This window comes from Kwoniella newhampshirensis, chromosome 11, assembly GCF_039105145.1.
Source record: "Kwoniella newhampshirensis strain CBS 13917 chromosome 11, whole genome shotgun sequence".
In the NCBI taxonomy this organism is placed as follows: domain Eukaryota; kingdom Fungi; phylum Basidiomycota; class Tremellomycetes; order Tremellales; family Cryptococcaceae; genus Kwoniella; species Kwoniella newhampshirensis.
The window spans coordinates 316,395-341,573 of NC_089964.1; the positions used below are offsets into that span (position 1 = coordinate 316,395).

At 51.7% G+C, this 25,179-nt stretch overlaps 11 protein-coding genes across 11 annotated transcripts; 4 read left to right on the top strand and 7 right to left on the bottom strand.

Annotated features, from left to right (window-relative positions):
* Nucleotides 1-644: 644 nt before the first annotated feature.
* On the top strand, nt 645-2,795 carry IAR55_005298 (uncharacterized protein; the record flags this gene model as incomplete). Its single annotated transcript, XM_066948390.1, has 3 exons — nt 645-1,351; nt 1,527-1,727; nt 1,892-2,795. 3 exons carry the CDS (start codon nt 645-647, stop codon nt 2,793-2,795), a joined length of 1,812 nt encoding a protein of 603 aa, XP_066800958.1.
* A 436-nt stretch (nt 2,796-3,231) lies between these two features.
* On the bottom strand, nt 3,232-3,582 carry IAR55_005299 (uncharacterized protein; the record flags this gene model as incomplete). The annotated part of the gene is made up of 3 exons (XM_066948391.1): nt 3,232-3,285; nt 3,345-3,440; nt 3,511-3,582. 3 exons carry the CDS (start codon nt 3,580-3,582, stop codon nt 3,232-3,234), a joined length of 222 nt encoding a protein of 73 aa, XP_066800959.1.
* A 310-nt stretch (nt 3,583-3,892) lies between these two features.
* On the top strand, nt 3,893-6,046 carry IAR55_005300 (uncharacterized protein; the record flags this gene model as incomplete). Its single annotated transcript, XM_066948392.1, has 5 exons — nt 3,893-4,265; nt 4,381-4,512; nt 4,573-4,994; nt 5,068-5,493; nt 5,558-6,046. 5 exons carry the CDS (start codon nt 3,893-3,895, stop codon nt 6,044-6,046), a joined length of 1,842 nt encoding a protein of 613 aa, XP_066800960.1.
* Nucleotides 6,047-6,455: 409 nt separating this feature from the next.
* IAR55_005301 (6-phosphofructokinase) lies at nt 6,456-10,004 on the top strand (the record flags this gene model as incomplete). Its single annotated transcript, XM_066948393.1, has 12 exons — nt 6,456-6,663; nt 6,769-7,308; nt 7,413-7,565; nt 7,636-7,705; nt 7,764-8,016; nt 8,086-8,274; nt 8,328-8,453; nt 8,507-8,647; nt 8,702-8,724; nt 8,778-9,318; nt 9,386-9,516; nt 9,587-10,004. 12 exons carry the CDS (start codon nt 6,456-6,458, stop codon nt 10,002-10,004), a joined length of 2,793 nt encoding a protein of 930 aa, XP_066800961.1.
* A 195-nt stretch (nt 10,005-10,199) lies between these two features.
* On the bottom strand, nt 10,200-12,204 carry IAR55_005302 (uncharacterized protein; the record flags this gene model as incomplete). Its single annotated transcript, XM_066948394.1, has 5 exons — nt 10,200-10,511; nt 10,730-11,147; nt 11,343-11,643; nt 11,915-11,993; nt 12,139-12,204. 5 exons carry the CDS (start codon nt 12,202-12,204, stop codon nt 10,200-10,202), a joined length of 1,176 nt encoding a protein of 391 aa, XP_066800962.1.
* A 409-nt stretch (nt 12,205-12,613) lies between these two features.
* IAR55_005303 (uncharacterized protein) lies at nt 12,614-15,181 on the bottom strand (the record flags this gene model as incomplete). Its single annotated transcript, XM_066948395.1, has 12 exons — nt 12,614-12,668; nt 12,731-12,837; nt 12,903-13,160; nt 13,219-13,300; nt 13,356-13,377; nt 13,438-13,541; nt 13,602-13,927; nt 13,987-14,052; nt 14,109-14,186; nt 14,272-14,666; nt 14,795-14,992; nt 15,160-15,181. The coding sequence occupies 12 exons, from the start codon at nt 15,179-15,181 to the stop codon at nt 12,614-12,616; spliced, it is 1,713 nt and encodes a 570-aa protein (XP_066800963.1).
* A 522-nt stretch (nt 15,182-15,703) lies between these two features.
* IAR55_005304 (uncharacterized protein) lies at nt 15,704-16,900 on the bottom strand (the record flags this gene model as incomplete). Its single annotated transcript, XM_066948396.1, has 3 exons — nt 15,704-16,439; nt 16,568-16,680; nt 16,802-16,900. 3 exons carry the CDS (start codon nt 16,898-16,900, stop codon nt 15,704-15,706), a joined length of 948 nt encoding a protein of 315 aa, XP_066800964.1.
* A 283-nt stretch (nt 16,901-17,183) lies between these two features.
* IAR55_005305 (uncharacterized protein) lies at nt 17,184-18,168 on the top strand (the record flags this gene model as incomplete). The annotated part of the gene is made up of 4 exons (XM_066948397.1): nt 17,184-17,515; nt 17,630-17,736; nt 17,831-17,910; nt 18,022-18,168. 4 exons carry the CDS (start codon nt 17,184-17,186, stop codon nt 18,166-18,168), a joined length of 666 nt encoding a protein of 221 aa, XP_066800965.1.
* A 192-nt stretch (nt 18,169-18,360) lies between these two features.
* Nucleotides 18,361-20,228, bottom strand: IAR55_005306 (uncharacterized protein; the record flags this gene model as incomplete). The annotated part of the gene is made up of 2 exons (XM_066948398.1): nt 18,361-19,864; nt 19,987-20,228. The coding sequence occupies 2 exons, from the start codon at nt 20,226-20,228 to the stop codon at nt 18,361-18,363; spliced, it is 1,746 nt and encodes a 581-aa protein (XP_066800966.1).
* A 1,391-nt stretch (nt 20,229-21,619) lies between these two features.
* On the bottom strand, nt 21,620-23,041 carry IAR55_005307 (DNA replication complex GINS protein PSF3; the record flags this gene model as incomplete). The annotated part of the gene is made up of 6 exons (XM_066948399.1): nt 21,620-21,699; nt 21,800-21,932; nt 22,198-22,387; nt 22,637-22,695; nt 22,763-22,831; nt 22,994-23,041. The coding sequence occupies 6 exons, from the start codon at nt 23,039-23,041 to the stop codon at nt 21,620-21,622; spliced, it is 579 nt and encodes a 192-aa protein (XP_066800967.1).
* Nucleotides 23,042-23,307: 266 nt separating this feature from the next.
* Nucleotides 23,308-25,112, bottom strand: IAR55_005308 (uncharacterized protein; the record flags this gene model as incomplete). The annotated part of the gene is made up of 6 exons (XM_066948400.1): nt 23,308-23,433; nt 23,505-23,643; nt 23,709-24,140; nt 24,204-24,485; nt 24,554-24,754; nt 24,841-25,112. 6 exons carry the CDS (start codon nt 25,110-25,112, stop codon nt 23,308-23,310), a joined length of 1,452 nt encoding a protein of 483 aa, XP_066800968.1.
* Nucleotides 25,113-25,179: the final 67 nt, after the last annotated feature.

Consider the following 25,179-nt stretch of genomic DNA (forward strand, 5'->3'; position numbering starts at 1 on the left):
GTGTACTTAAGATTGACGACATGATGACGAGATGCATGGCTGTTATTGTCTTGATTCGAAGGTTGTCACCGCTGTTGGCAGTGCTTGGATGTCTTGTCTTCTTGTCTCATTGAGCGAGATTGAGCTACCAAAGCCGTGAGAGCTTTACGAAGAGCTGGGACACGTCGCCATGTACCGCTCCGACCTTGGCATAACAAGGGAATAAAGCATTTCACTACCCATCGTCCAAGTGAAAAGCCATCATGGAAAGGAATGATTGGAACCTGGGTGACTGACATGCGCCACTGCGGACCACTTCCCTGAAATCCACGTTCCCGTCCACCACACGTCCTAATTCACACCGCGTTGCTGTTTTTATTTCCATTCCTCCTCTCTGCTGTGTCTGCATAGCTCACATTACTGGTCAACAGCTCACTGTATCACCTCGCCGTCTATTGATGAGCAGCACAGAGCACATACACGGTCATTCGGCTCATCAGAATCAACAACGGTTGCTCCACCTTCGGGTGGTTTAGCTGCTTCGCTTACTCTTGTCTTCGACAACCCGCAACAATCACTTCTTCAGACTGCATCGACTGTATTTTTTGACGATTTGTCACGTTGCGAGAGTAGTACGGTAGTACCTCTCCCTTCTTCTTTCCACCATGGATATCGACTCTCCTCCTTCGCCCGAACTGATCAATGACCCCCATTCGACCCACAAACACCTCCAACTTCCCTCTTTCTCCGCCTCTTTCCCCCTCCCGTTCCGGGTCTTATTCCTGATCGGTCTCGCCCAATTACTGTGGGCGATCAACTTGCACGTCCTGAGCTGGCTGGGACTCGATACGAGCTGGATATTGGATCTGAGAGAGGCGGTCGATGTGGATCCACCATCATCAGTTGTTGGTGAAGGGGGAAGTTTGGCTTTGGACATAGGTGAAGAAGCAGATCTCCTGGTCGGAGGAGGTGGGGCAGGTGGACGAGTGATTGAGTTGTCTGAAAGACCTCATCCTCATCCTCATTTTGCGATTGCGACAACAACAAGATCATTAGGGTCCGCAATATCATTATCGTCAGAACCTGATCAGATGCCAGATACCCCTGTCCGACCGAGGAATCCTCCAAGCGGTACTGGAAGGACCGTCCGACCCCAAAGTAGTAAATTACATGGTCCGATATACAAGCTTTTCTTGCTCTATACGGCATGGTGCGGAGGCGGCTGGGTGTTGTTCAGGGTGTTGAGTGGAGGAGTGGAGGAGGAGATGGAGAAATGGAGGGTGGTCCCTGGCTTGTTGGCCTTGGGAGTGGGGGCAGCGGTGGTCGTTCCGTGGAGAGGGGTAGGGGAGAGAGAACGAGCAGGCATGAGAAGGTGGGTGCGGAGGTTTCGGGTGGAGATTCTTGTTCTGTTCCTTCTGTTCCCTTCATTCCGCTCTCTGTGCTGCCGCGCAATTGACTTCGCCCTCGACACCACCTGTCTTTATTCGCCTCGAGCTCGCCTTATCCTGGCATCCTCAAAGCTTCATACTGAATTCTCGACCCCGTAGAGCGCTCAAACGAATACTATTTCCTCCCCTTTCCGCCCCCGTTTTCTTCTCCGACGTCATCCTCGCCGATATCTTGACGAGTTTCGCAAAAGTCCTGGGAGACATGTGGATATCTGCTTGTCAGATATGGAATGGAGGGATCACGCAAGGGAGAGTCTCGCAGACTGGCTGGGCAAACTGGGTGACACTCGCCATGGTCAGGTGAGTGTGTGAGATCTCTCTATAACGGTTGCATCCCCTTGAGCCCACCGGATCATGTGGTGTGCTGTCAAGCAGGGCGTCGAGATTTTCGCAAAATCAGAAGGAGAACTTCGGTTATCCAGGTCCATTACAGCAGCTTACTGACGCCGGATCTCTGCCCATAGCCTCCCCTACATGCTTCGTTTCCGACAATGTCTCCTCGAATACTATCAATCTTCCTGGACATCTCCTCGGCCTCTCGCTAACGCGCTCAAATACTTTTCCGCTTTCCCCGTCATTTTCCTTTCCGCTGCCCAGAAGGCCGTCATCAATGAAATCGCTCAAGCGAAGGGTCTCACAGTCCAGGAGCTTGGCGAGAAACACGATAGATGGTTTGGCGAACATCGTCTGTTTAGACTATGGCTGTTGGCCGTCTGTGTCAACTCGATGTTTAGTTTCTGGTGGGACGTGGAGATGGATTGGGGACTAGCGTTGTGCGAGGTGGATACCTGGCTGGGAGCGAAAGTGGGTGGTAAAAGGGATGGGACCGGACTGTTGGGAAGTCCCGGCCTGGGCGCCATAAGGGGAGGTAGAAGGGGATCTCACGAGTTGAGCTTGATAGAGAGAGTCAGACGGCTATTCACCAGACCACAATCGATCAGCCATCAACGGTCGCCCTGCCCGACTCCTGGACCGACATTTGCAGATTCACCTCCCTCTCGTCTGGGATCTTCCTCGACTGGAGGATCAACATCCTCATCAACTTCACCCGTCTCATCAAAATCACTATTCGCATTTGGGTTACGGCAAACACTTCTTCTTCCCGATCCTTTAGTCTACCATCTATTCACTCTGATAGATTTGGTATTGAGATTCACGTGGTCCCTGAAACTTTCGAGTCATCTACATACGATCAGCGAAATCGAGAGCGGGGTGTTCATGATGGAAGCGCTGGAACTGGTGAGGAGATGGATGTGGGTTTTCGTCAGAGTGGAATGGGAAGGCGTCAAGATGGGGGAAGTGGCGAGATTCGGAAGAAGTGGTGGCAAGGTAGTTTGGGAGGAGACAAAAGATGATGAGAGGGAATAGGGGTCCGCTACGTCTGCGATCGTGGTCTCAAGTCGAGGTCGATGCTAGAGGCAGGAAATGGGTTTTTGGACACATTTGACATGGGTGATTTAGATTTCAGCATAGATTGCCAGCAGGCAACGATTTGGCTTAAGAATGACTTGCATTATGCTACAACATTACATGGTCTTGCGCGATGCGGCTTCCATTGGGCTATAGTATAGTCCAGCCTTAGTTCTCGATCGCACCAATGCTTCCTTCTATGACCTGCTTTTGGAGCTCCTCTTATCGTCTGTCGGTCCATCTTTGTATCCGGACAATCGCGATGGAAGCCACAATATTTGCGAGTAGCTCGTCCTCGGCCGACCTTTGTCCCAGCCGATCTGCCATCTTGAATGTGTCTGGCAACCATCACCATTTCCTTCCCATCGCTTTCTGAAAGAAGGGGAAAGAACCATCAGCATGATCGACCTTGCCCGATCACGATCTCAATCTCGACGTCCAGGTCCAGCTGCCGGCCGTGTCGATACTTTCAGAACCGAAAATGGTTGGTCGATCGTCGCGACTCACCTGAACACATTGTTTGAAAGCGACGAACTCTGCTTGACACATGTCTTTCGATACTTCGGTATATGATTTCCCGATACATTTACCATATGCGAGTGACTACGAGACGGGACGAATGTGATCAGGATGAAAGGACTCGGACCGCTGGCTGAGATTTCCTCCTACTCACTTGAGCTGAACATGATTGACTTGCTTTGGCCAGTGTCTTCAGCGGTTGAGTGTCCTTGAATCGAGCTGGCATTGTGTTGCTATCCCGATCGCTTTTCCGATCTCTCTCTCTCTCTCTGTGTCGACGTTACTTGCATGTCAACCTCATCCACATTCTCGAGTGACTTTTGATCGATGGACGACGACGACGGGAGCAGATATCCCACGTGGATGACCTCAGGGTCACCATCTGAGGTATCCGCTTCCTCTCTTCCTACTTGGATCATGGGAGGTATGGTGTCTTCCCATTAGGACCTTCTACCTGTCTTCCACTCTCGGCACCCACGACGCCCTGATACCAGTCGCTGCTCCGTTTCATGTGAACAGCGCATGCCTATCCCACCATGGCTCCCAGAACGAGCTACACTCCCGACCTTCGAGCCCTCATCGAGTCCACAGTATACCCCTCCTTGCCCGCTCTGAACCAGCTCGAAAGCCTACGACACACGCTCATCGAACAGTCGCACGCGCTCTCTTCACGCCTCAATGAGGGATCCAGCGGGAGCAGCAGTAAGAAGAAGAGGAAAGAGAGAGAGGAAGAGGAGAAGGAGAGATTGGCGTTGGAGGCTAATGAGAGAGCGGGGATGAGGTTGGAGTTGTTGGAGAGGAATAGGATGGCACAACAGCAGAAAGATCTGGGTGGGGGTAAGGCGGGGAAAGGAAGAGCTGGAACGGGGAGTCCGAGTGGGGTCAGAGTGAAGAGGGAGAGAACGTCTCGTGAGTGCAATCTGTGCTCTCAAGGATATGTTGAGCTGTAGGAGATCCTTGCTATTCGGTGTATTCTCAATAGTCTTGGAGCTCAGTGCTGATGTGTTCCCATCCCCGCCTTTAGTAAGCCCTGCTCCGTCAAATGGCTCTTCCGCGTCTTTCAGACTCAATCACCTGCACGCCGCCCCGACGACGTACGGGGGTCAAGTCAAGAAGAAGAAGAAGCGAGTGATGGATAGTGACGATGAAGCTTTGTGTGAGTGAAGCAGTCATCGAGTTAGTATCCCCTCTGCCAAAGCTGATGGTCATTATGAAGCACAAACACGGGATCGCTCTACAACGGTCGCTTCTCCACCACCTCATCTCTCGCACTCGAATCACTATCCACACCAATCCTCCACGTCCGGCTTGAAGCTCAAGCTATCTCACGCCCACCCCTCACAGTCACAAATCAAGCATGCTCGACCTCCCACCGATCCCTCACCCACCCCTTCTGCTTCAGCGGCCTCGAATAACATCGACTTCTCCCTTCCACCTAATCCTATGCGACCGCTTGTTCCCCCTCGACCAGGTGTGCAGAAACCGATGAAACCCGGCCCCAAGAAGCAGAGTGAGGTGGACGAAGATTATAGCAACACGAAAGCACCGAGTCAGGTCGCGTTCCCGACCTTCTGGAGCGGAGTAGAGCCTTATCTACGGGACGTAAGGGAGGATGACCTGGCGATGTTGGGTTTCAAGGTGCGTTTCATCGCCTTGCATCGTGTCTGTAAATGTTGCACCAACTAATTGAACTGATATGACATACACTCAGGCCGACGCACCAGAATCATACGAGATACCACCACGAGGACGACACTACACTGATGTATGGGATGAAGAAGATGGTAATGCGCCTGGTACAACGCCGCGATTCCCTGTCCCAAACCTGCGACAACAGCAACAATCACAACATGGACAAGTCAACGGTCCGTTGGCCATACCGCATTTTGTCCCAGCTGTGGAACTGAGAGACGAGAATTTGGTGGACGAGCATCGAGGCCTGGGTAGCCTGACAGAGAGGGTGGTCGCTGCTGTTGTCGGAAAGTTTGGTTTCGGCGAGAAGAAGGACGAATCTGAGAAAAGGCCAGAAGCGCCAGATGACAGTAATCGGGAGCCGGCCAGAGTGGATGTGGTGGATCTGGAAGAAAGAATGCACAAGGAATTGAGGGCGGTGATGCTGCTTGGCGAGCATGACGAGGTAGGTCAACTGCGAGCATCTGCTGGCGAGGAACAGTAGCACTGACCTCAGTCCTCGTGCACAGTTTGACCCATTCAACAAAGAAGATGACGAGGTGACCTCTGCATTACGACAATGTCAACGTTTGTTGTCACAGCAGACAGCGCTCAATGATGCACGAAAAGCTCGACTCGCGGACATAGCGAAACAGCGACTCGCGTACACTGAATATCAGTCTGCTTTAGAAGGTGTCGAAAAAGCCATCGAGGCTTCGTGGGCGAAGAGAGTGAAGAAGTTTGGTACGACACCGAAGAAATCATCCTCTTCTTCCGCAACACCGGCAGGCAGACCACCGATACCAGAACACGTGAAGAAGCTGGTCGGAACACGACAACATTGGATAGAAACGGTTGGACAGTGCATGAAGGAAAGACCGAGGGGTGAAGTGGTTGGATTGCCTGGCAGGAGCGTGTTTGAAGGGATTGGAGAGGACGAAGAGAAAGATGAGAAGAGCGTGGAAGAGGGTTTGGCAATCGATGACATGGAGGTCGACGAGGGGAGTGTGGTGGGCTGAATCCAGACTGGCATGCAGGTAAGCGGCGCTGGGTGTGCGTAGAGTGCAGTTTGTCTGGGCAGTTAGTATTGTACATGCGTCCTAATTACGAGATGTGTGATGAAGCATACGAGGGTAGTCATTTCCATCTTAGCGAGGTGACATGGTAGTGACTGAACTGTTATCATCGTTTGATTCCACTTGCGTCATATCCCCTTTTCCCACTACACGGGGGTGTCTTGTCCCCCACAGACGAGATGGAAATTTACCGCCGGGAACTTTTCGTTATCACTCTTTTCCTTTTCTCATTCACAATCCTTTCACTTCATTCACTTCGTACAGGACAAGCATAGTCAACGTTGTCACGACCCTGTTCGACACACGTACGCGATCCGAAGGAATAGATACGACAAACACGATATCGAACGCAATGAGCCCTACACCTGTCCAAGCAGAAGGCGGGGATTCGACCCATGTCCACACCAAAGATCTCGAGGGTGTGACGGAGGACGAGCACCTGGATGGTGGTGTGGAGAGCGAGGAGCCTGTCTCTGGTGCTGCTCCCGGTAGTGGCAAGAGACAGAAGAAGATCGCCGTCCTGACCAGTGGCGGTGATAGTGCTGGTATGAATGCAGCTGGTGAGTTCTATCAACATTGTAGCAAAAGTCTTGGCATATCTATTCAGCAGAACGATCAAGTTGGACACGACTGATAAATTGATGTATTGTGATTTGGAAATCTAGTTCGAGCCGTTGTCAGACAAGCTATTGCTCGTGGATGTCAAGCCTATATCATCCGAGAAGGATGGGAAGGACTCGTGCGAGGGAACACCTCTGAACCTACTCCCGCACCTACTCGACCCGCTTCACCGGTTCTGGGACCTACCCCTTCCTCTGGGCCAAACTCGTCTACCAAATCCGTCTCATTCTCCTCACTTCCACCTTCGCGACAAATCGCCTTGGACGCCGCAGCGGCCGAGGCAGCCCATCAAGAACATGTCGACCTCGGAAACGGCGTTTCTTACACTTCCGCAGACGAGGTCGCCCCTCTTTCCGACGCTCCGCTCAGTTTCGGATTCGGCGGATTGTTGAGAGATGGGGCGGGTGAAGGCGATCTGGAAGAGATGGCGGCGCATGGCATGCAGAATGTTGTGGTGGCGGATGAAGAGGATGAACAGGGTAGAAGTTTGAAGGGACGATATATCGTGAGAGTAGGTTGGGATGATGTCAGAGGTTGGTTGGGTGAAGGTGGTACTCTGATTGGAAGTTCCAGATGTCCCTCTTGTAAGTGTGCTCAAACACCTTCCCCTTCCAACCCAGTCCTCTTACGCAACGCGAACCGTCTGTACGTGGGCCACACTCACACTCACTCACCCCATCCACCACAGTCCGCACGAGGGAAGGTCGACTGCAGGCCGCTCACAACCTCATCAAATACGGTATCGACTGTCTTGCTGTATGTGGTGGTGATGGAAGTTTGACAGGTGCAGACAAGCTGAGAGGGGAGTGGCCAAGTCTAGTCGAGGAGCTTTACGATGAGGGTGAGTCCAATCGACGTGTCAAAATATAATTGAAGAGCCTGCTTGCTGACGGTCCAATTCCCGTTTTCAGGCAAAATCGACGAGTCGCAGAAAGACGCTTACGGTCACCTCAACATCGTTGGGCTTGTCGGGTCGATTGAGTGCGTTGCTTCCCTTGTTCTCCCAAATTGATCTCCAGCGAGCTGATGAACTTATTAGCAACGATATGTCCATGACCGATTTGACCATCGGTGCCCTCACAGCCCTCCACCGAATCTGCGAGTCCATCGACTCCATCTCTTCGACTGCTTCTTCCCACTCTCGTGCGTTCGTCATTGAAGTGATGGGTAGACACTGTGGATGGCTCGCTCTTCTCGCCGGTATCGCCACTGGCGCAGACTTCATCTTCATCCCTGAAAACCCGCCGGCTACCGAGGATTGGGAAACGGAGATGTGCGACTTGCTCAAATCTGTAAGTAACACTTCTGGCGATTCTTGCTGTGCCTCTTTACGGTCTGGGGGCTGAGCCTACGTCCCACAGCACCGAGCTGTCGGAAAGAGAAAGTCTATCGTCATCGTAGCCGAGGGTGCGCTCGATAGGAATCTTAAAGCCATCAAGCCCGACTACGTCAAGAAGATCCTTGTCGACCGACTGGGCCTCGACACCAGGGTCACCACACTCGGTCACACGCAACGAGGAGGTGTTCCATGCGCTTACGACCGTATTTTGGTAAGTAGCACTCCATCTCTTAACCACATCTCTCCTGCTGAGATCGGCCATAGCCCACCCTCCAAGGTGTACAAGCTGTTCAAGCCTTGCTTGACGCTACTCCCGAGACACCATCATACATGATCGGAACCCAAGAGAACAAAATTACCAAGGTTCCGCTTCTTGAGGCTGTCGCACAGGTAAGTCACTCGCATGGTCATAGAGATCAGACCCTGACTTATTCTTCCCCTAGACTCAAGCTGTCGCTGCTGCCATCGAGCACAAGGATTTTGTCAAAGCCATGTCATTCCGAGACTCAGAGTTCCAGGAGATGTTGCAGGCTTTCAACATCAGCTCATCGCTCGCTATCAGCCAGCATGTGCCAAAGGACAAGGTGAGTTATCAGGTGTGCGGTGTACGGATGTGTGTCTGATGCTGTCTGTCATAGCGCCTTAGGATCGGTCTCATCCAGTAGGTGTTTGAATGACTTTCAAATCAAGATCTTATGCTGAATATTCGTTCAGTGTTGGTGCGCCTGCCGGTGGTATGAATGCCGCAACCCGACAAGCTGTTAGATTCTGTCACAACCGTGGTCATACCCCCGTCGCAATTTACAACGGTTTCGAGGGTCTCCTTGACGACAACGTGTCTGAGCTCTCTTGGCTTCGTGTCGACACGTGGACCACTCGAGGTGGTTCAGAACTCGGTACTAACCGATCCTTGCCTACGATCGACCTCGGCAATGTCGCTGCTGGCTTCCAACGACATGGCTTGGATGCTCTCCTCGTCATTGGTGGTTTCGAAGCTTTCCACTCGGTCCTCACGCTTGAGCAGAACCGAGCAAACTACCCTAGCTTTCAAATTCCTATGATTCACTTGCCTGCCACCATCTCAAACAACGTTCCCCTCACGGACTTCTCTTTGGGAAGTGACACAAGTTTGAATGCCCTTGTTGATGCGTGCGACGCTATCAAGCAAAGTGCTTCGGCTAGTAGGAACAGAGTGTTCGTGGTGGAGACCCAAGGCGGTATGAGTGGATACATCGCTACTATGGGTGCTTTAGCCGTAAGTATTTGCTGCATCGTGTCCACTGCTTGGATGATGCTGATCAAGCTAGGTTGTCGACGCGTAGGTTGGAGCTGTACTGGTTTACACGCCTGAAGAAGGCATTTCGCTCAGCGTTCTTCAGGAGGACGTTGAGTTCCTGCGCAAGAGATACCAACTTGATGTCAAGGGAAAGAGCGAGGGTCGATTGGTGATCAAGTGGGTATCAATTGTGGGGATGAAAAGACACGCGAAGGGGATCCGACTGACTGCGTACATTCACGATCAGGTCTGAGAAATCTTCTCACATCTACACTACCGAAGTCCTCACCAAGATTTTCAAAGAGGAGGGTAAAGAGCTGTTCGATGCTCGATCGGCGTCGCTCGGTCACACACTACAAGGTGGTGTGCCATCACCTCTTGATCGAACCCGAGCCGCACGACTCGCTCTTCGATGTATGCAATTCCTCGAACAACACGGTACACCCAACGCTCAAGCCGCTCACAAGGGTAAGAGCAGGAAGTACTCGACCGAGACAGCTACGATGATCGCGATCAGGGGAAGTAAGATCGTGTATGCGACGATGGATGAGGTCTTGAAGGTGACAGACATGAAGTTGAGAAGAGGAAAGATGGAATGGTGGTCTGATATCAAGCGGTTGGCGGAGGTCATGGGCGGTAGAGAGGGTTTGATCGCGAGTGGATAGGTAGGGTTGTAGGAAGAAGAAGTTCAGGAGGGTAGCAGGACTCTTGACGAGACAAATCCTAACAGTGTGATTCAGGGAGCAAGAATATCACTAAAAATGCATAGAAGTGTTGGACCAATCGAGCTATCTCCCGACGAGACCACCGAGGACAATACTGTTACAGAGCTACTGACCAGCTTTCATAGCATGGTCGTGCTATTTGTGAAGCTTTGCCAATTCCAGATTCCCCACCATAGGCTTGATGACCGTCTTCCCGTTCTTATCCTTCCCTCTCTTAAGATCCTCAAAGGCCACTTCCGCATCCTCCAACGAATAATAATGACTGGCCATCTTGCTGACGTCTCCGAGCTTGCCGGAAGCAAGAAGGGCGAGAGCGTCAGGATAGGTGTTACAGTATCTGAAGACGCCGATGAGGTCTACTTCGGACAGGATGGAAGGGCCGGTGGGGAGAGAGAGGACTTTGGTTCCCATTCCGACGTAGAGGACTTTGGTCCCGATTGCGGCGGCCTAGAAAAGGCGGGAGAGGAGGATGTCAGCGAGCATTGCTTCGATGGGTACGGGTAATTGTTACGAGATGACGTGGAAAGAAGTGCAGGTTGGTCCGAGACCCGCTTGCTTAGGGAGAACGGGTAGTACCAGGAGCGAGAGAGATCCAAAAAACCTTCGAAAGTTGATTGCGACCGACCAAGGGTGTAAACGAGGTAAGAAAATCGCTCCGCACTCACCATCGGAGCCAATTGCATACAACTTTCCACACCGGTACATTCGAACACGGCATCGAACCCATCATCCAACCCCTCCACGCTCTGGACCGCTTCCGAGCTCTTCAACGCCTCCCAATGTCCACCCGCCAGCTCAAGCGCGTCCAACCCGCTCACTCTCGGCCCTCTCGGGAGACAGAAGGTGCCCGTCGTCCACTGTTGTCCCGAGGCGAAATCGAGTTTGCCCTGTTCGATATCGATCGCGACGACGGACGTACAGCCGGATGCACGAGCGAGTGCGCAGGTCAGAAGGCCGACGGCGCCGGCGCCGATGACGAGGATTCGGGATCCGGGTTGAAGAGCCGCTCGTCGATAGGCGTGTAAGACGACGGACAGGGGCTCGGCGAGCGCGGCAAGGGCGAGATCGAGGCCAGGGGGGAGTCTGAGCAGGAGAGGCAATGGATCAGCATACGGCTCAGGCTCTGGGGCGGGAGTAATGGACAGCTGTTTCGGGTTGCTCTTGGTCCCCTAGTGGTCCAATACGATTCCCGTCTCATGGGCGAGAACAGGACCGGATGGGGAGATGTGGATGTAGACCCAGGCGAGGGCGGGCTATGTAGAGAAACTCTTGACACACTTATAAACCAGCTCCGCCGGCCAGGTCATAACCTCCCTGAGCGTCCCATCCAGATGCGGAAAAGTCTTTGCCGAACTCGCAAACCTCATGTTCTTACAGAGGTTGTATCTCCCCCTCCTACAGTACTTGCAGGCCTTGCAGTACACGCCGACCTCCATGGCGACCCTGTCGCCCACGCTGAGGTGGAAGGCGGGGTTGACGTCGGGGCCGAGGGCGGTGATCAGGCCGCAGGACTCGTGTCCTAACACGAGGGGTTCTCGGATCTTGAAGGCCCCGTTGGCGCCGTGCAGGTAGTAGTGGACTGATCAAATCAATTCATGTCGGTGGATCAGATTAGCTTTCTGATCTGATCTGATCAAAAGGGATTTCGGTCAGAGTCAGGAAGACAGGAAAGGAGGCGTGTAGCAGGAGGAATGGGAGTGGGCACGGAGGGGGAGGGAGGGAGCGGGGTAGAATGGGATGTTGATGATGATTTTGATTATGATGATCTTGATCTCGGAATGTATCATCGAGCGGGAAAATCTGTTCTGCTCCGCCCTGGCCGTGAAGACAACGTATGAAAAGAAACCCACGATCAGAACCACAAAGGCCAGTCACGGCAACTTGGATCTGAACCTCGCCCGATCCAGGCTGCGGGATATCTCTTTGTTCCTACGACACACCGCCAAGGCAGAATCAGCACTCGATCAGACTGTCACCGTATCGTATCGTTGGATGTGATGTACTCTCTCTAGCCATAAATTGGTCTCTATCGCTTCTCACACACAGCCAGAATCTTGACCAAAGTCCGACTCACTTGACGAAGATCGACAGCACCATGGCACACAACCGCTGTCTGCTTTGTTTTGCCTTCCAGTGACATCTTTGAGGGTACTGTTCGAGTGGTGCTTCTTCACAGTTGAGTCTGTTGTGATCTCTGTCCCAGTAGATGGGCGATGTCAACACCCGCATGCATCTACAGAAAAGTGGATCACAAACAGAGACGGTCCATTCCAAGACCGAATTCCAACAATCTCAGCCGTACCGAGCCCCGGTCCGAAGTTCCGATCCACGCAGCACGTCCGGCTTGCGGCAACCGGCTGGCTCATGGGCGCCCAAAAAATTGAACGATTGAAATGAATGATAATATGTACATCTCTCGTTGTAGTATCAGTGTGAAACACCATGGAAACCAAATAACGACCAGGTATCAAGACATGTTATAAATACTGCAATCACAAGTATTGCGCAAGGCAGGTACGCACAACTACCCCGCGTTCCAGTCGCCAGGCTCAGTACCGACCGACTGATTCGCCAAGAGGTGAAACACTCCATGAGAAACCCTCGCTGGAAGATATAGCATCTTGTGATCAGCCTCTCTCCTGATACGAACGATACGTCTCACTTACAACTGTTGTTGCACAGTCTGTGACAGGTGCGAATCATCGACCACCGAATCAAGAGGGACCTCCGACGTGAATTCCTCGTCAAAGTTTGACGTGTCAATCGCGCTCGCCTGAAAAGATTTCCGTCAGCCACAGTGACGACAGTCTCTCCTCAGCTGAAAGGTCTGGAACTCACCACGGCAGGCTTGAAGGGCGGTTGAATCTGCTTGTTCCACAATTTCTGGAATTTGATGTGCTTGGAGAAGAACGGATGGTCCTTGATCTCCTGAGCGCCTCGTACACCCAATCGTCGTGATGGATCTCGGTTGAGCAGTTGGGTCAGGAGCGAACGTGCCTCCGTTCCCACCTCGTCAGGGAAACGCAAAGGATCGGAGAGGATCTTGCGGTACATCTCGTTCGTGTTTTCGTCGTAGAAAGGGGGTAGACCAGTGAGCTGTAAGAAGTGTCAAATGGTGTTCTCCTCCTGGCGATGAGGCCCGCACAATACGCACCATCTCGAAAAGAAGCACGCCGAGTGTCCACCAATCGACACACTTAGTGTATCCGTGACCAGAAAGCAGTTCGGGAGCAAGGCTGTTGTGACATGTCTCAGCTGATATTTGATAGAAACGTGATGAGATATACCCACTACTCCGGTGTACCGCAGAAAGCTGTAGACAAAGGGTATCAGACGATGCACCAATACGCACAATTCACGACGCCTAACTTACTGTTTGTCGTATCGTCTGCAGACATGTTCAGTTTACATAACCCGAAATCACACAAAGCAATGTGTCCCGTGTAATCAAGTAAGATGTTTTCGGGCTTGAGATCGCTGCAAGAGCACAGCCAACATCAGCAAACAATGCAACATGAAAGTACGTTCACAACTCACCGGTAGATGACATTGAAACCATGCAGATGCTCCAAAGCCAACAACAACTCGGCAGCGTAGAACCTCGATCGGATCTCGTTGAATCTGCCTTCTCTCTGCAAGTGATGGAAAAGCTCTCCTCCATTCACGAAAGCCAACACCAAGTACAGCTTTTCGGTGGACTGAAAGGAGAACTTGAGCGGCGCGATGAAAGGGCAATTGACTTGGGCAAGGACTGTTCGCTCGGCTAAAGTATGAGTGACTTCCGAACGGGAGACGATGTGCGCTTTTCGAATGGTCTTGAGAGCGTAGATACGGAGGGTATCACGTTTTCGGACTTGCATGACCTGCAACGGTGTTCTGCTCAATTGGCCAAAACCTATCGTGATTGCTCAAAGCGACCCACCTTGCCGAAACTACCCTTGCCGATGACCTTGAGCAGCTCAAAGCTGTCAATTGTGAGCGGTTGACCCTGGTCGATATGTGAGCTTCATTGTCATTGTCGCGACAAGACACAAGTCAGCTCACGCCTGCAGGTTTGAACGAAACCTGAACGTGAATAGCACCACTTCCTCCTTGGACAGTGAACCATTCATCCGTGACTCGCTAGAGGGAGAGTCACGTCAGCTGTGGGTTCTCCTTCACGAAAGGTTCAATCGTGACGAAGCGTGATTGGAGATCTAGGACTTACCAGAGAATCCAAGTTTGGCGTGAATCTGATTCCACCCATACATAAATCCGAATTCCCCATATCCTCTCCTTCTTGACCACCTCCTCCACCGGACCCGTTACTCGCATGACCTTCCATATGAGGTTGCTGGGATCTCAAATAGGTCGTGACGTTGATCTCGCTCAATCGACTAACGTCGAACGTCGCGCTGTACATCCATACTGGACTTGCCAAGTCTCCACCGAGGGCATCTACCAGGACTTCGTTCTTGTCGAATTCGAGCACGACGTAGGGTAACCACCATACTTGTTTTCGTTGGAGCGAGTCTCGGTTGGCTCTTGGGTTGGTGGGCACTCGAGGAGATGTGGGGTTGGGATTGGAGTTCAGTGCATGTTGGATGGATTGTGGAACAGGAACTGATTGAGAAAGAGGTGTATATATCAGCCATCTTATCTTCGTCGTCACTCTTCCTCAGTCATTCTGGGCGAAACATAACCTCGTGACAGAATTAAAAGGAGAAAAAAGACAGAGACGCGGTACTCACCTCCTTGAGGGAGACTCAGGCCTTTCGCCGCCGTGACGCGGATCTTGAGCATACCCGACTTGGCGACGGGTGGGACGCCCCTCTCATCGGGATGGGGGTTTCCTGGTGTGGGCGTTGTGGAGCGTGAGATGTCAGATGGGGTGGTGGAAGACGATTGTTGGTGGTGTTTTGAGGACAGGAAACCGGAATCTTTGATCTCTGCAAAGCGAGCGATGATAACGAATACAAGTAGATGACGGATATAGGAGGAACGAGAAGAGTCAGACGCACAGTCAGCAATGTCCATAGTTCATGATAACAAATGAGCGTGGGCCTCCCCCGTGGCGGCTGCAGTTCGGGAATGCAAGATGAGAAGAACGACTCACTCTTGCCGAGTCGCCACGACATCTTGTCTAAGCCCTACAGATCCCGCTATTCGATATTCCCTCGAGAAAAGAAGGACGCGAATGATACGTCGTCTGTAGTTCACTCTGGTCACGCGAAAATGTGGGATAAGTGATAGTTATCGCTGTGCACTGCGCGATTGGCGTTGCGGCGACTACTAGTGACTGCGAGTAACAAGCGCTCTTACAAGGTATGATGAATGATGTAAGACAATGAGTACAGCTTGATGCTAGTAGGAGCTGAAGAAGAAGGATGATGCATCAGCAGCAGCTCGCCATGACAACTGAGCTGTATGGAGGTCAGTGGAGAGGAAGGGGGGAACGCTCGAGGCTACGTAAAGTAAAACAGGAGGATCATATAAATCTGGTGACGCACTGTGGCCGCGACATCCCCCCTGCTGTGAAGAGTGTACTTGGCAATGCTTGTCTCATCGGGCTACGTCGGTGAAAGGACAGCGTGCAAAGACACACGAGTGTGCATGGTTCTATGACGCCTGCTTCATGTGACCCTATGCCCTGTCATTACTTATATTCGTCTATTCCAACTCTCCCTCCTAGAACCAGTATCAGGACTCCTACTCCTCCTATCACCACCGTTCCTCCCCTGTCCATCCTCCGCTCTAGGACTCCTTCTCCTCCCTGCACCACCTCTGATGCCTAGTCCGTTCGGTCCGCCTCTCCAGTTTCCTCCACCCGCTGGATCTCTATCTGGGAATGCACCACTTCTACCACCTCTAAATTCTTGAGGAGGGACTGCTCCTCCTCGTGCTCTTCCCCATCCCCCTCGACCCGCCTCTTCTCGCGCATGAGGTGGCGCAGCTCTGTCTCCCCAGCCATGACTTTTGATCTCATTTGGTGATCCTTGTCGTCCTGCTGCAACACCGGAGACGTTTCTGCCCAGAGGTACACCAGGACCTCCCCCGCCAGCACCAGATCCTGCGCCAGCTTGAACTTTCGGTTCCGGAACGTAGAGACTAACACTCAACAAGTCTCCAGTGATGAAGTCATATTCGTCCAGAGTCTTCTCATCGATCTTTTTCCTCTGAGGCAGCTCGCCGTCCACTTCCATTGACGAAGACGTAGAGGCGGACGCGAAGAGATCACGACCGGTGAACGAGACGAGGTCTTTAGATTTGTACAGACCGCGTTGGGAGGCGTCGACGTAGATGTGTCGGAAGGAGTGACGGGCGAGAGGTGATCGATAAGGTGCGGGGAAAGAAGGGAGGAGAAGTCGGATCAATGAGGTTGGTGTGGATGTTTTCCTAAGGACAAGAAAGGCAGGGAGAAAAATATTAGCTTCATTCGTGCCAAGGGCTTGACCATCTCAAGCACCAAGCCCAGAAATGGACGTAGAACCCAGCGTCTGTGTCGCTGAGCGACAGCGACTCACCATCCGTATACTTGGAACTCATCTCGAAGGGGCAAGTTCCCATCGTCAAACTCGGCCAACGGACTATGTTTGCCTTTACTGACAAAGATCCTAATCAAGAATGGTGAGAGGGCCTTAACACCCACAGGACTTTTATCAGCTTTTGACTGACATCGAACAAGTCGAGTTTGCACAGCTGGCCCGTCTGATGAAACAATGCTGCTGAAGGAAAGCGAGGAAGTTGAGGGAACATACCGTCTGCCCGTCAGGACTTTGAGCTCGTGCTTTGACCGGCGACCGAGATCTCGAAGAGGAGTATGACCTACTCCTGGAACGTGAAGGCGAGCGCGGCATATTGCGCTTTTCTCGTGTGTTGAGTAATGGTCCAGAGGTTGAGCAGAAACAAAGGGATGAACGAAGAAAGGTGCATGTGTATCGACGTTGGTGAGGTGTCGCTGAAGGGGGGGTTGCTAAATGGAGGGATCGAATAGAGTGTGAAGGAAGTGGAGGATGATCTTGTATTTCAGTTCGACGAGTGGAATGTATTGGCTTTATTTTGATCACAGTTCATTCGACCCTCCGCCCCGGCGCATAAACGACTATTCACAACAAAGACACTATCAGCGACTAGATCAAGATGGCCTCTACTCTATGCTTATTACGGGCGCCTGCGAACCTTCGTAGCATTGCAGCAATACGCCCAGTCGCACCTCTCGCTCAGTCTCGTAGCAATCGATCTTTCCATAAAACTGTACCCTCACGACAGGCAGGTCCCTCGCAACCCGCCATAAACGAAGGAAGCACGAAAGACCCTTCTCATTCTTATCTGCATTATCACCCGACCAACACACATACCATCCTCTCCTTTTTACCTAGACCACCGGCGCTCGCTCGATCGAAGACCGTTTTGGGGTATCTACCATTAGGCGAAGCCACTCTTGACGATTTCAGAGAAGAGCCAGAGTTCAGGTGTGTCCTCCTCTCAAAGCCCAATGTCTCGTCATAAGGTCTTGTGATCGGGGAATGGAAATGGTCACATCGTCACAATCGGGACTGATACATGATTCATGTTATGTTTCGTAGAAAGGTATTGGACGATGCTATAAAGTCGGGCTTGGAACAGGGCAAATCACAAAGTGTGACATTTGAGGCTGAGACGAGACCAGGAGACGGATGGATACATATCACCGGTGAGTCTGAGTGACAGATACGCCCGTCTAAACAGCCTCGGAGAGCTCTTTGCGTCGTCATAGTAGATGTGATGCTGATAGTAACTCTTCTCAGACGAAAGAGCCATCCCGCCAGCTGGAAGAATAGGTGAGACAGAAGATCTCGTAGGGTCAGTCTACGTCCAAGATGGCAAAGTAAGCAGCATCCCATGAATCATCGTGGCTTTTACTCGCTTCTTTCAGTATTAGTGTTCGGAAGGCGCTCGCGTGTAGGTCTTGTTCTCAGCTGACCATCATGTCGCTCAGATCGTAGCATCAACATACTCCCCGTTACCCACCTATCGACTGGTCACTACTAATGGAGTGTTAACCCTTCCGAGAGGTTTGGACGAACATCTTGTCAGAGTGCTTGAATCGATCGATGAGGACGAACGGGGTCAGATTCCAGTATAATCAATAAAGGTGTTCCAGTGAAACTACCTCTCATCCACCAGCACATATCGTAGCCTGCTGTATCATATAAACGCAATCTGCAAATGCATTATCGCCTCGCCCTGCTCTCCAATCACTACTATACAATGTCAAAGTATAAACAAGATCAAAGTCCAGGCGTCAAGATAACACACAAAGCTCCTAATACATCTTCTACTCCTGTATCGCTGGAGGATCCGGAACAAGCTTATAACTCATTCTCCTCTCGCCAGCATCTATGCCTCTAGAACCACCTCCACCTGCAATAGGAGCACCACCTCTCAATTCGTTCTGACTCGCCTGTCTTGCCATTTCAGACCTTAATTCGGGACCCAGGCTTGGAACAGGTTTACGTCTGGTGGAACTGGATCTTCCCAAGACTTGTGTGGGACCACCGAGAGGAGGAGTGGATTCGCCCGATCGAGGTGGGGTGGGATTGGTCGGAACACCAGGTTGTGATCTTGAACGTGATACTGACGATGAAGACGGCATAGAGCGGCTCGCGAAATCCGTGTATGATTTCGGCCGAGATCCTGTCGCCGCGACGGCGTCTTCTGAGACAGGCGCGAAATCGTTCTCTTCATATCCACTACCTCCAGCCAGCACAGCGTTGTCCGGTTGTCGTGGCATATCAGCAAAAGTCGGCGTCCTGAATGGATCCGAAAGCTGTCGTTTTCCGTGTCTTTCCCTCTGTTGTTGTTGTTGTTGTTGTTCGCCAAGTGTAAGAACCGGAGCGACAGACTGAACGATTCCTTCTCCTCCCTGACTTTCGGTGCTATCTCGACCTTTCTCGGGGTCGGATCCATAATTGTCATCCGCTCTAGAGATCGTTCCTAAAGGTATGGGTGCTCGTCCATGACCAGGATCGGAAGGCGATGTGGCTCCCGAGGCCATTTTCCTATGTCCACCTGTCATAGACATGGGAGGTCGATCCGATCCTCCATACTGCGCATTTCGTCGTCTTCGTCTCAAGCATATAAATGCCAGTAGGCCAAAAGCACCGAGACCAAGTATCACGCCGACGACGATCCCTGCGATGGCTCCACCGCTGAGATCTCCGCTGCCACTACTACTTCCCGAGCTCGAGCCGCCGGCGCCAGCACCTGCACTGGCTTGATTTCCTGTTTGAACACTCGTCGTACTTGCTTGAGAAGACGTCGCTGATCCAGCGTTACTTGCCGTCAAACTCGCACTTGCAAAAGCGGCCAAACAAGCCATATCGTTGCCTTCGACCACACTGAAGACTGCGCTCCTGCCATTCGTGCCTCGACCATCATCGACATGACCATAGATGTAATAACGACCTTGAGGCAATCTGACTGGTCGGAAGTCCCATCCGTGGTTGGCATATTGAGTGACTAGAGTAGCGTTGATGTGCAGAATGGTGCGTTCTTCGAGGGATCTGGCGGTGAGCGTCGCGGCTGCCGGTCTAGAGGCGGGGGAGGAAAGGGTGGTCCGTGCGACGGAAGGAGCGACGGGAGTAGTGAGCGGGGTGGATGGTCGGATTGCTGATGGAGTGGTTGCGACTGGGGCAGAAGCAACGGCGGTGCTCGTGCTGATGGCCGGTCGAGTCGATGTGGTGCTTGCTGGGGGAATCGATTGGTCCACTCCGTCATTGACGGCGTAAAGGGTGATGTTGACTCGAGATGGGTCCTCGTTGTACAGGTTCCAGAGGATCCTTGATGGAACCCACATGTCAGTTCCGGCTCTCGAACGAGATTCAAGAAGGAAAAGGAAGAATATATGCAAATGTGTTTGACCGTCGACATGTATCGATGACATGTGGGAGAATTGACTCACTGTCCGACTCCACACGCAGTCATCGTAGCGATCGGTTGAAAGACCAATGACGGCACACCAGTGTACGTCGTTGTCGTGGTGGGAAACACACTGGCGGGAATACTGACTGCTCCAGTCGTAGGTCTCGCGAGTGAAGTAGTAGATTGAGCGTGGACGAACCATGTCGGGCGAGACCACATGACGAGCAGGAGGATAATGAGCCATTTGGCAAGGGTCGCTGAGGTAGTGGTGGACGTGAACATTTTGGACGAAAAAGTGCGCCAGAGACTACGTCGTAGGTGAGAGGAGGGCGGTAGGTGTGAAGCGGGGAGAGTCGATGGATGAGGTAGTATATGACGGAGCTGTACAAAGGATGTAAGAACCTGAACTTGTTTCGATGATGAGGCGGTGGACTGCCGTGACACAATAAGTAGCGTCAGCGAGACAAGCGAAAAGGAAGTGTCTAGTGAAACCAGAGGGACTGGACTCACCGATACACTCCAGGTGAAAGTCGCGCGGTCTCTTCTTTCAAAGAACGTGAGATGTTGATAGATGCGGTATATGAAAGCAAGAGACGCTGAAGCGGAATCGTGCAGTGTGAAGTGTGGAAAGGTCCAGCCGAATCGGATTGCGGTGATGTTGCGAAGGAATGAAACGTGGATCAAAGGGGAGATTTGGGTGGATGGGAAATGTGGTTGGATGGATGTGTTCACGTCGCTGGGACCTGGGGGTGTCAAGTCAAAAGAGGTCGGGTTGGATCAAACTTGTGATGATTGCAGAGACAGATGGACAAGTCATATGAAGATCCCACTACTGCCGTAGATGACTCTCGCTTGACTGACCCCCGTTTGAAGTCCTTCCCGTCGTTCTCGCTTCCACTTCTCTTGTACAAGATCAACAACAACGAATAAAAGCCGTCGACTCTCTCTCTCTCTGTCTCTTACTGCTCTTACTCTGATGAAACGCTGTCAGGTTCTCCAGTTACTCAATCAGGGAACATCTTAGATAAAATAGAATATTCACGTTTCGAGGTGTTTTGGTGAGTTAAATTAAGCTTTTCGAGGGTAATGGATGATATTCCGACACCTCTTTTTCTCGTTTACTACTACCCTCGAATGATAGATACTACTGTGCGGGTCGAGGCCCCTCTCGATCCGATTGATCGTGGATCAAGGAATGTGAGCCTCGATCGGCGGGGAGGCATGGAAACACTATCGTATAGCTTGCGTCAACGTCCGAGGAGGAACGTCAAGTCGTGCATATGTGTGTGTGTGAGTGCGCAGATCTTGCACAGTCATATCGGCTGTGCTGGGATGTCGACGCGACGTTACCCGGTTCCTGTACGTTATTTTCCCCTCCTTCTTTGGATGAGTCAGTATCTTCAAGACCCACCTCTTTTTCAACTTCGGATGTGCCTCGCTCTCCTTGGCAGCCATTCCAAGTGAGAGTGGGGACTGGCTGACGCTGCGGCATATCATAAATCGTAGGGACGAGTTCACACTGTTCGTTCATACATTTGTGCGCCAGTCAGGCGGGTACGTGACTCTCAAGACAGCTCCGATCAACCCCGCACTACATATGAGTATATCAGTACAACAATGCATGAGTCGTTAGATACACCAAGGCTCGAGAACTCGCAAACTCCTCGGTCACCTCATCTACCTCCCTTTCTCCCGCTATTTGAATCGTACCACCCTTTCGATAGCTTGCCCGATTCTTGTCCTATAGCGAACACTAGCCACGACAAGTTGAGTCAGCTTGGTCACCTTGCGCTGCAATCTCGAATAAATCTCATTTGTGACGAAATGGAAAGAAGGATAAGAAGTTCACGTACATTCTCTCTCATCGCCCTCCATCCCATCGCGGAAAGCTTCTCCGCTGCTCGTACTGTTTTCAGGCAGAGTATGATCGGCACTAGCATGATGTGCTGCAAGATCCTGAAGCGCCGGAAGACGGTTCACGAATGCCTGGGAGGGCGAAACGGAGTATAGATGATCAGCTACAGTATTTTGGCAAGCAACGGTAGGTCAAGAAACAGAGGAGCGGAAGCGGAAGATGAGACCGAAACCAGGAATGGGCAGTAGGAACAAGGAAAGGGCAGTATTTGTCTACAGCCAACGAACGGATGATCACCACTCTCCCTGAGAAGCATTGACTGATACCGCTCGAAGACTGAACCCCAGGAGGAAATTCGCCAAGAAGACGCTGGACAGTAAGACTACCTCGACCCACCTTCAAAAGCACATTCAACAGATCCGCCTGAGGTTCATCATCCAGAACATCCGCAATTCTTCTTCCCCATCTATACCACCACCCGTTCCCTCCTACCAGATTCGCAAGCTTGACAGACTGAGCGGATGCGTTGAGGGCTGACTTGACCCGGTTGGTGTAGGGTGGAGGGAGGGGGAAAGTGGTGAATTCGCTACGAAAGGGGATAAGGGTGGGTGGGCGGGAGGGTCAGCAAGTTTCTGACAGACGAGTCGGCTTGTAGTGGTCGAGGCATGGAGTCAGGTCGTGACAAGCGGAAAAGGAAGGTAGAGAGATTGGGGGAATGTAGACGGGATGAAGAGTGTAGAGAGCGGGCAGTACAGGAGGACGTGACCAATGGACGAGCGCAGATTGCAGGGAGAGAACAATGTCATAATGGAAGATTCGTAGATCGATCACTCACTTGAGACTCAATGTCTGAGCCAGCCAGAACGGCAACTCAACTTTCGCATGTTGATGTATCTGTCACCATATAGCTCGTGAGCGTTCTATTTCCACTTATGACATGAGTCGGGAAGTGGAAGCTCACATCGTTCTCTGTTCCACCTTCCAGGTAGCCGAGCCCTGGGACGTCCAGCGTGAAAGTACATGATAGTTTCTACGGATCATGAAGATCAGTCAGTAGGTGTTGGACGAGAGGCTGATGAATCCCGGGCATCAATAAGAAGTAATAGCTCATTGAGCTATGAAACGAGTAAACGGAAGTGACAAGAAGGGAGACGGACATGCAGACCGCGGTAGGTAACAAACGAAGACTCACATGATTATCAGCCAAGATCGAGTTGAGCGAGAAATAATTGTCGTCCATGATGTGGCGGAGTCTGCTGCACTGTACAATATAGGATAGCTTCGAGTGAAGGAATGAATCAGGTCTGTATGTTGGGTAGCAGGATGTGTTCAAAACGAGAAACGAAATCAATGGGCAATGATTCAAAAGTCAACATTGCGGCAATCGACGCGTCGCGTGGCCTTCCTCCACCGCACTCAAAAACCATTCATGAAGTGCTTGGGATACTTTTCAACACCTGCATGTCAAATGCATGAGATGCTGTCGTTTCCATGATCATGCTCTATCTACTTCTTGTCAATGCTATAGTTTACTCTCCTCAATCCCATTCCTAACAAGAAAAGACTGCCGACAACGGAAGCCACCGCTGTCGGTTTTTGCAATTGCGCAGAGAGGGGGTATGAGTATGTCACCTGTTCAGCAGCGATGGGAACAAGCGTCAGCAACATTATGACAGTGGTCTTGAGAGCGTAATTGCACTAACATAAACGTTTTGCGCATGGTTCTCCGTGCAGTGCGCTTTCTTGATTGTGACGGCGTATCGACCGGTAGTATCGAGGTATGTCTTGTGGGTCGAATGGTCGATGCTGTCTACCGGGAAAGGAGTGTAGATCTGGACGTCGCTACAAAGTATGCAGATATTAGTGTTGAGCTATAATTAAGCTATCGATATCTGAATATGACTAACCTCGCACCCTCCGGAAGGATAATCTTCAGCTCAGCGTCCTCCACTACCACATCCTTCAACGGCGTCATGAATGGGACGCCTAGAATCTTTCTCCCTGTCTGCGATTCGCTCTTCAACACATCGCCAAGAGGCATATCCCATCCAACTATGAAAGTATAGTTCCATCCGCCGAGCAAAGGATATCTGGGTCTGAGTTCAAGCGTCCCGTCGACTGTCCTGGGGCTTGTTCTGACCCTCGACGATCTGGCGGTCTGGGCCGGGGTGGTGCCTTGTCGGAAGTGAGAGGTGGACACATTACCGATGGTGTCGTAGTAATACGCAGAGTGGGCGGTGGGTGGAAGACGGAGTGTGAATTCGGAGAGGATCTGCGCTGGGACAGAAGCGTGGAATCTGGATTGTTGGTGGGCAAGTCGAGAGAAATGTCCCTTGAGCCTGTTGTACATAGGTTAGCGACAGTATTGTCACTACTCTGATGTAGGTGCGGGTGTCACTCACTTGGCACCATTGTTGACGAGAGCGATCTCATCTTGAATATTCAAGTTGGCACCCCAATGGCTGACCTCCGCACTCCTTCTCAAAGTCTTGTACCCTATGACAGGCTCTTTGACCTCGTAATGGACTGAGAAAGGTGGTTGGTCCACTTCCGTCTTTCCGAGCGTAGGAGGGACCGAGTGGAAGGGACCAAGTGTGAGTGAAGCGCCTGACTTGGTCACCGTCGAATCGCGGGTGTAGGTGGTCGGAACAGAGCCATAAGAAAGAAGGGGAGGATGAGGAGCACTATCACGAAATGACATCGGCAATCCGTGAATCAATACATCAACTAGAAGCGAGAACGATGGACCTACCGGATTTTGATCCTCTCAACATCACTGGGGTACCAACTATCCACATAGGTAGAGTTTGTTTTCCAAACGAGGAATTGCGGTTCTCGCTGTTCGATCTCGGCGGGTAGAGGTGCACTCTTATGTGCTAGTACTTGAGTGAGGGACAATGTGATTGTTCCGTCCCTCTTCAAGTCTCCGAGAGGGACCGAAACAGTTGGTGCCCTTTCACTGCAGCATGTCTCTCATCAGCACGCAAGACAGAAACGGCAAGCTCGGAGTGTAGGATAGAGATGTGCTGTCCAACTCACGCGTCATCTAAAATGGTGACACCTTCCACTGGCTTACCACCGATTGCGACTTCCCACCACGCAGGTTCTTCGTCCCCTTCACCCGCCAAGGCAAGATGATATTCCCCCGGCCCATCTGCCGTCGCTTTTATATTGTATTGCGTCGTGACATGTGTTGTCGCACCTCCCAATTCGACGGTCCGCGCAATGGCCGTATTGACGAATGTCTGTGGAGGCGGTGAGAGGCCCAGTGCCAAGGGGAGAATTAGGAGCAGGAGGGTCGGTAGAAGCATCTTGGGAGGTGATGCGTCGTAGTGAGGGCACGACCTTTTGCAGCTGAGTCTATATTGATGGTGATCA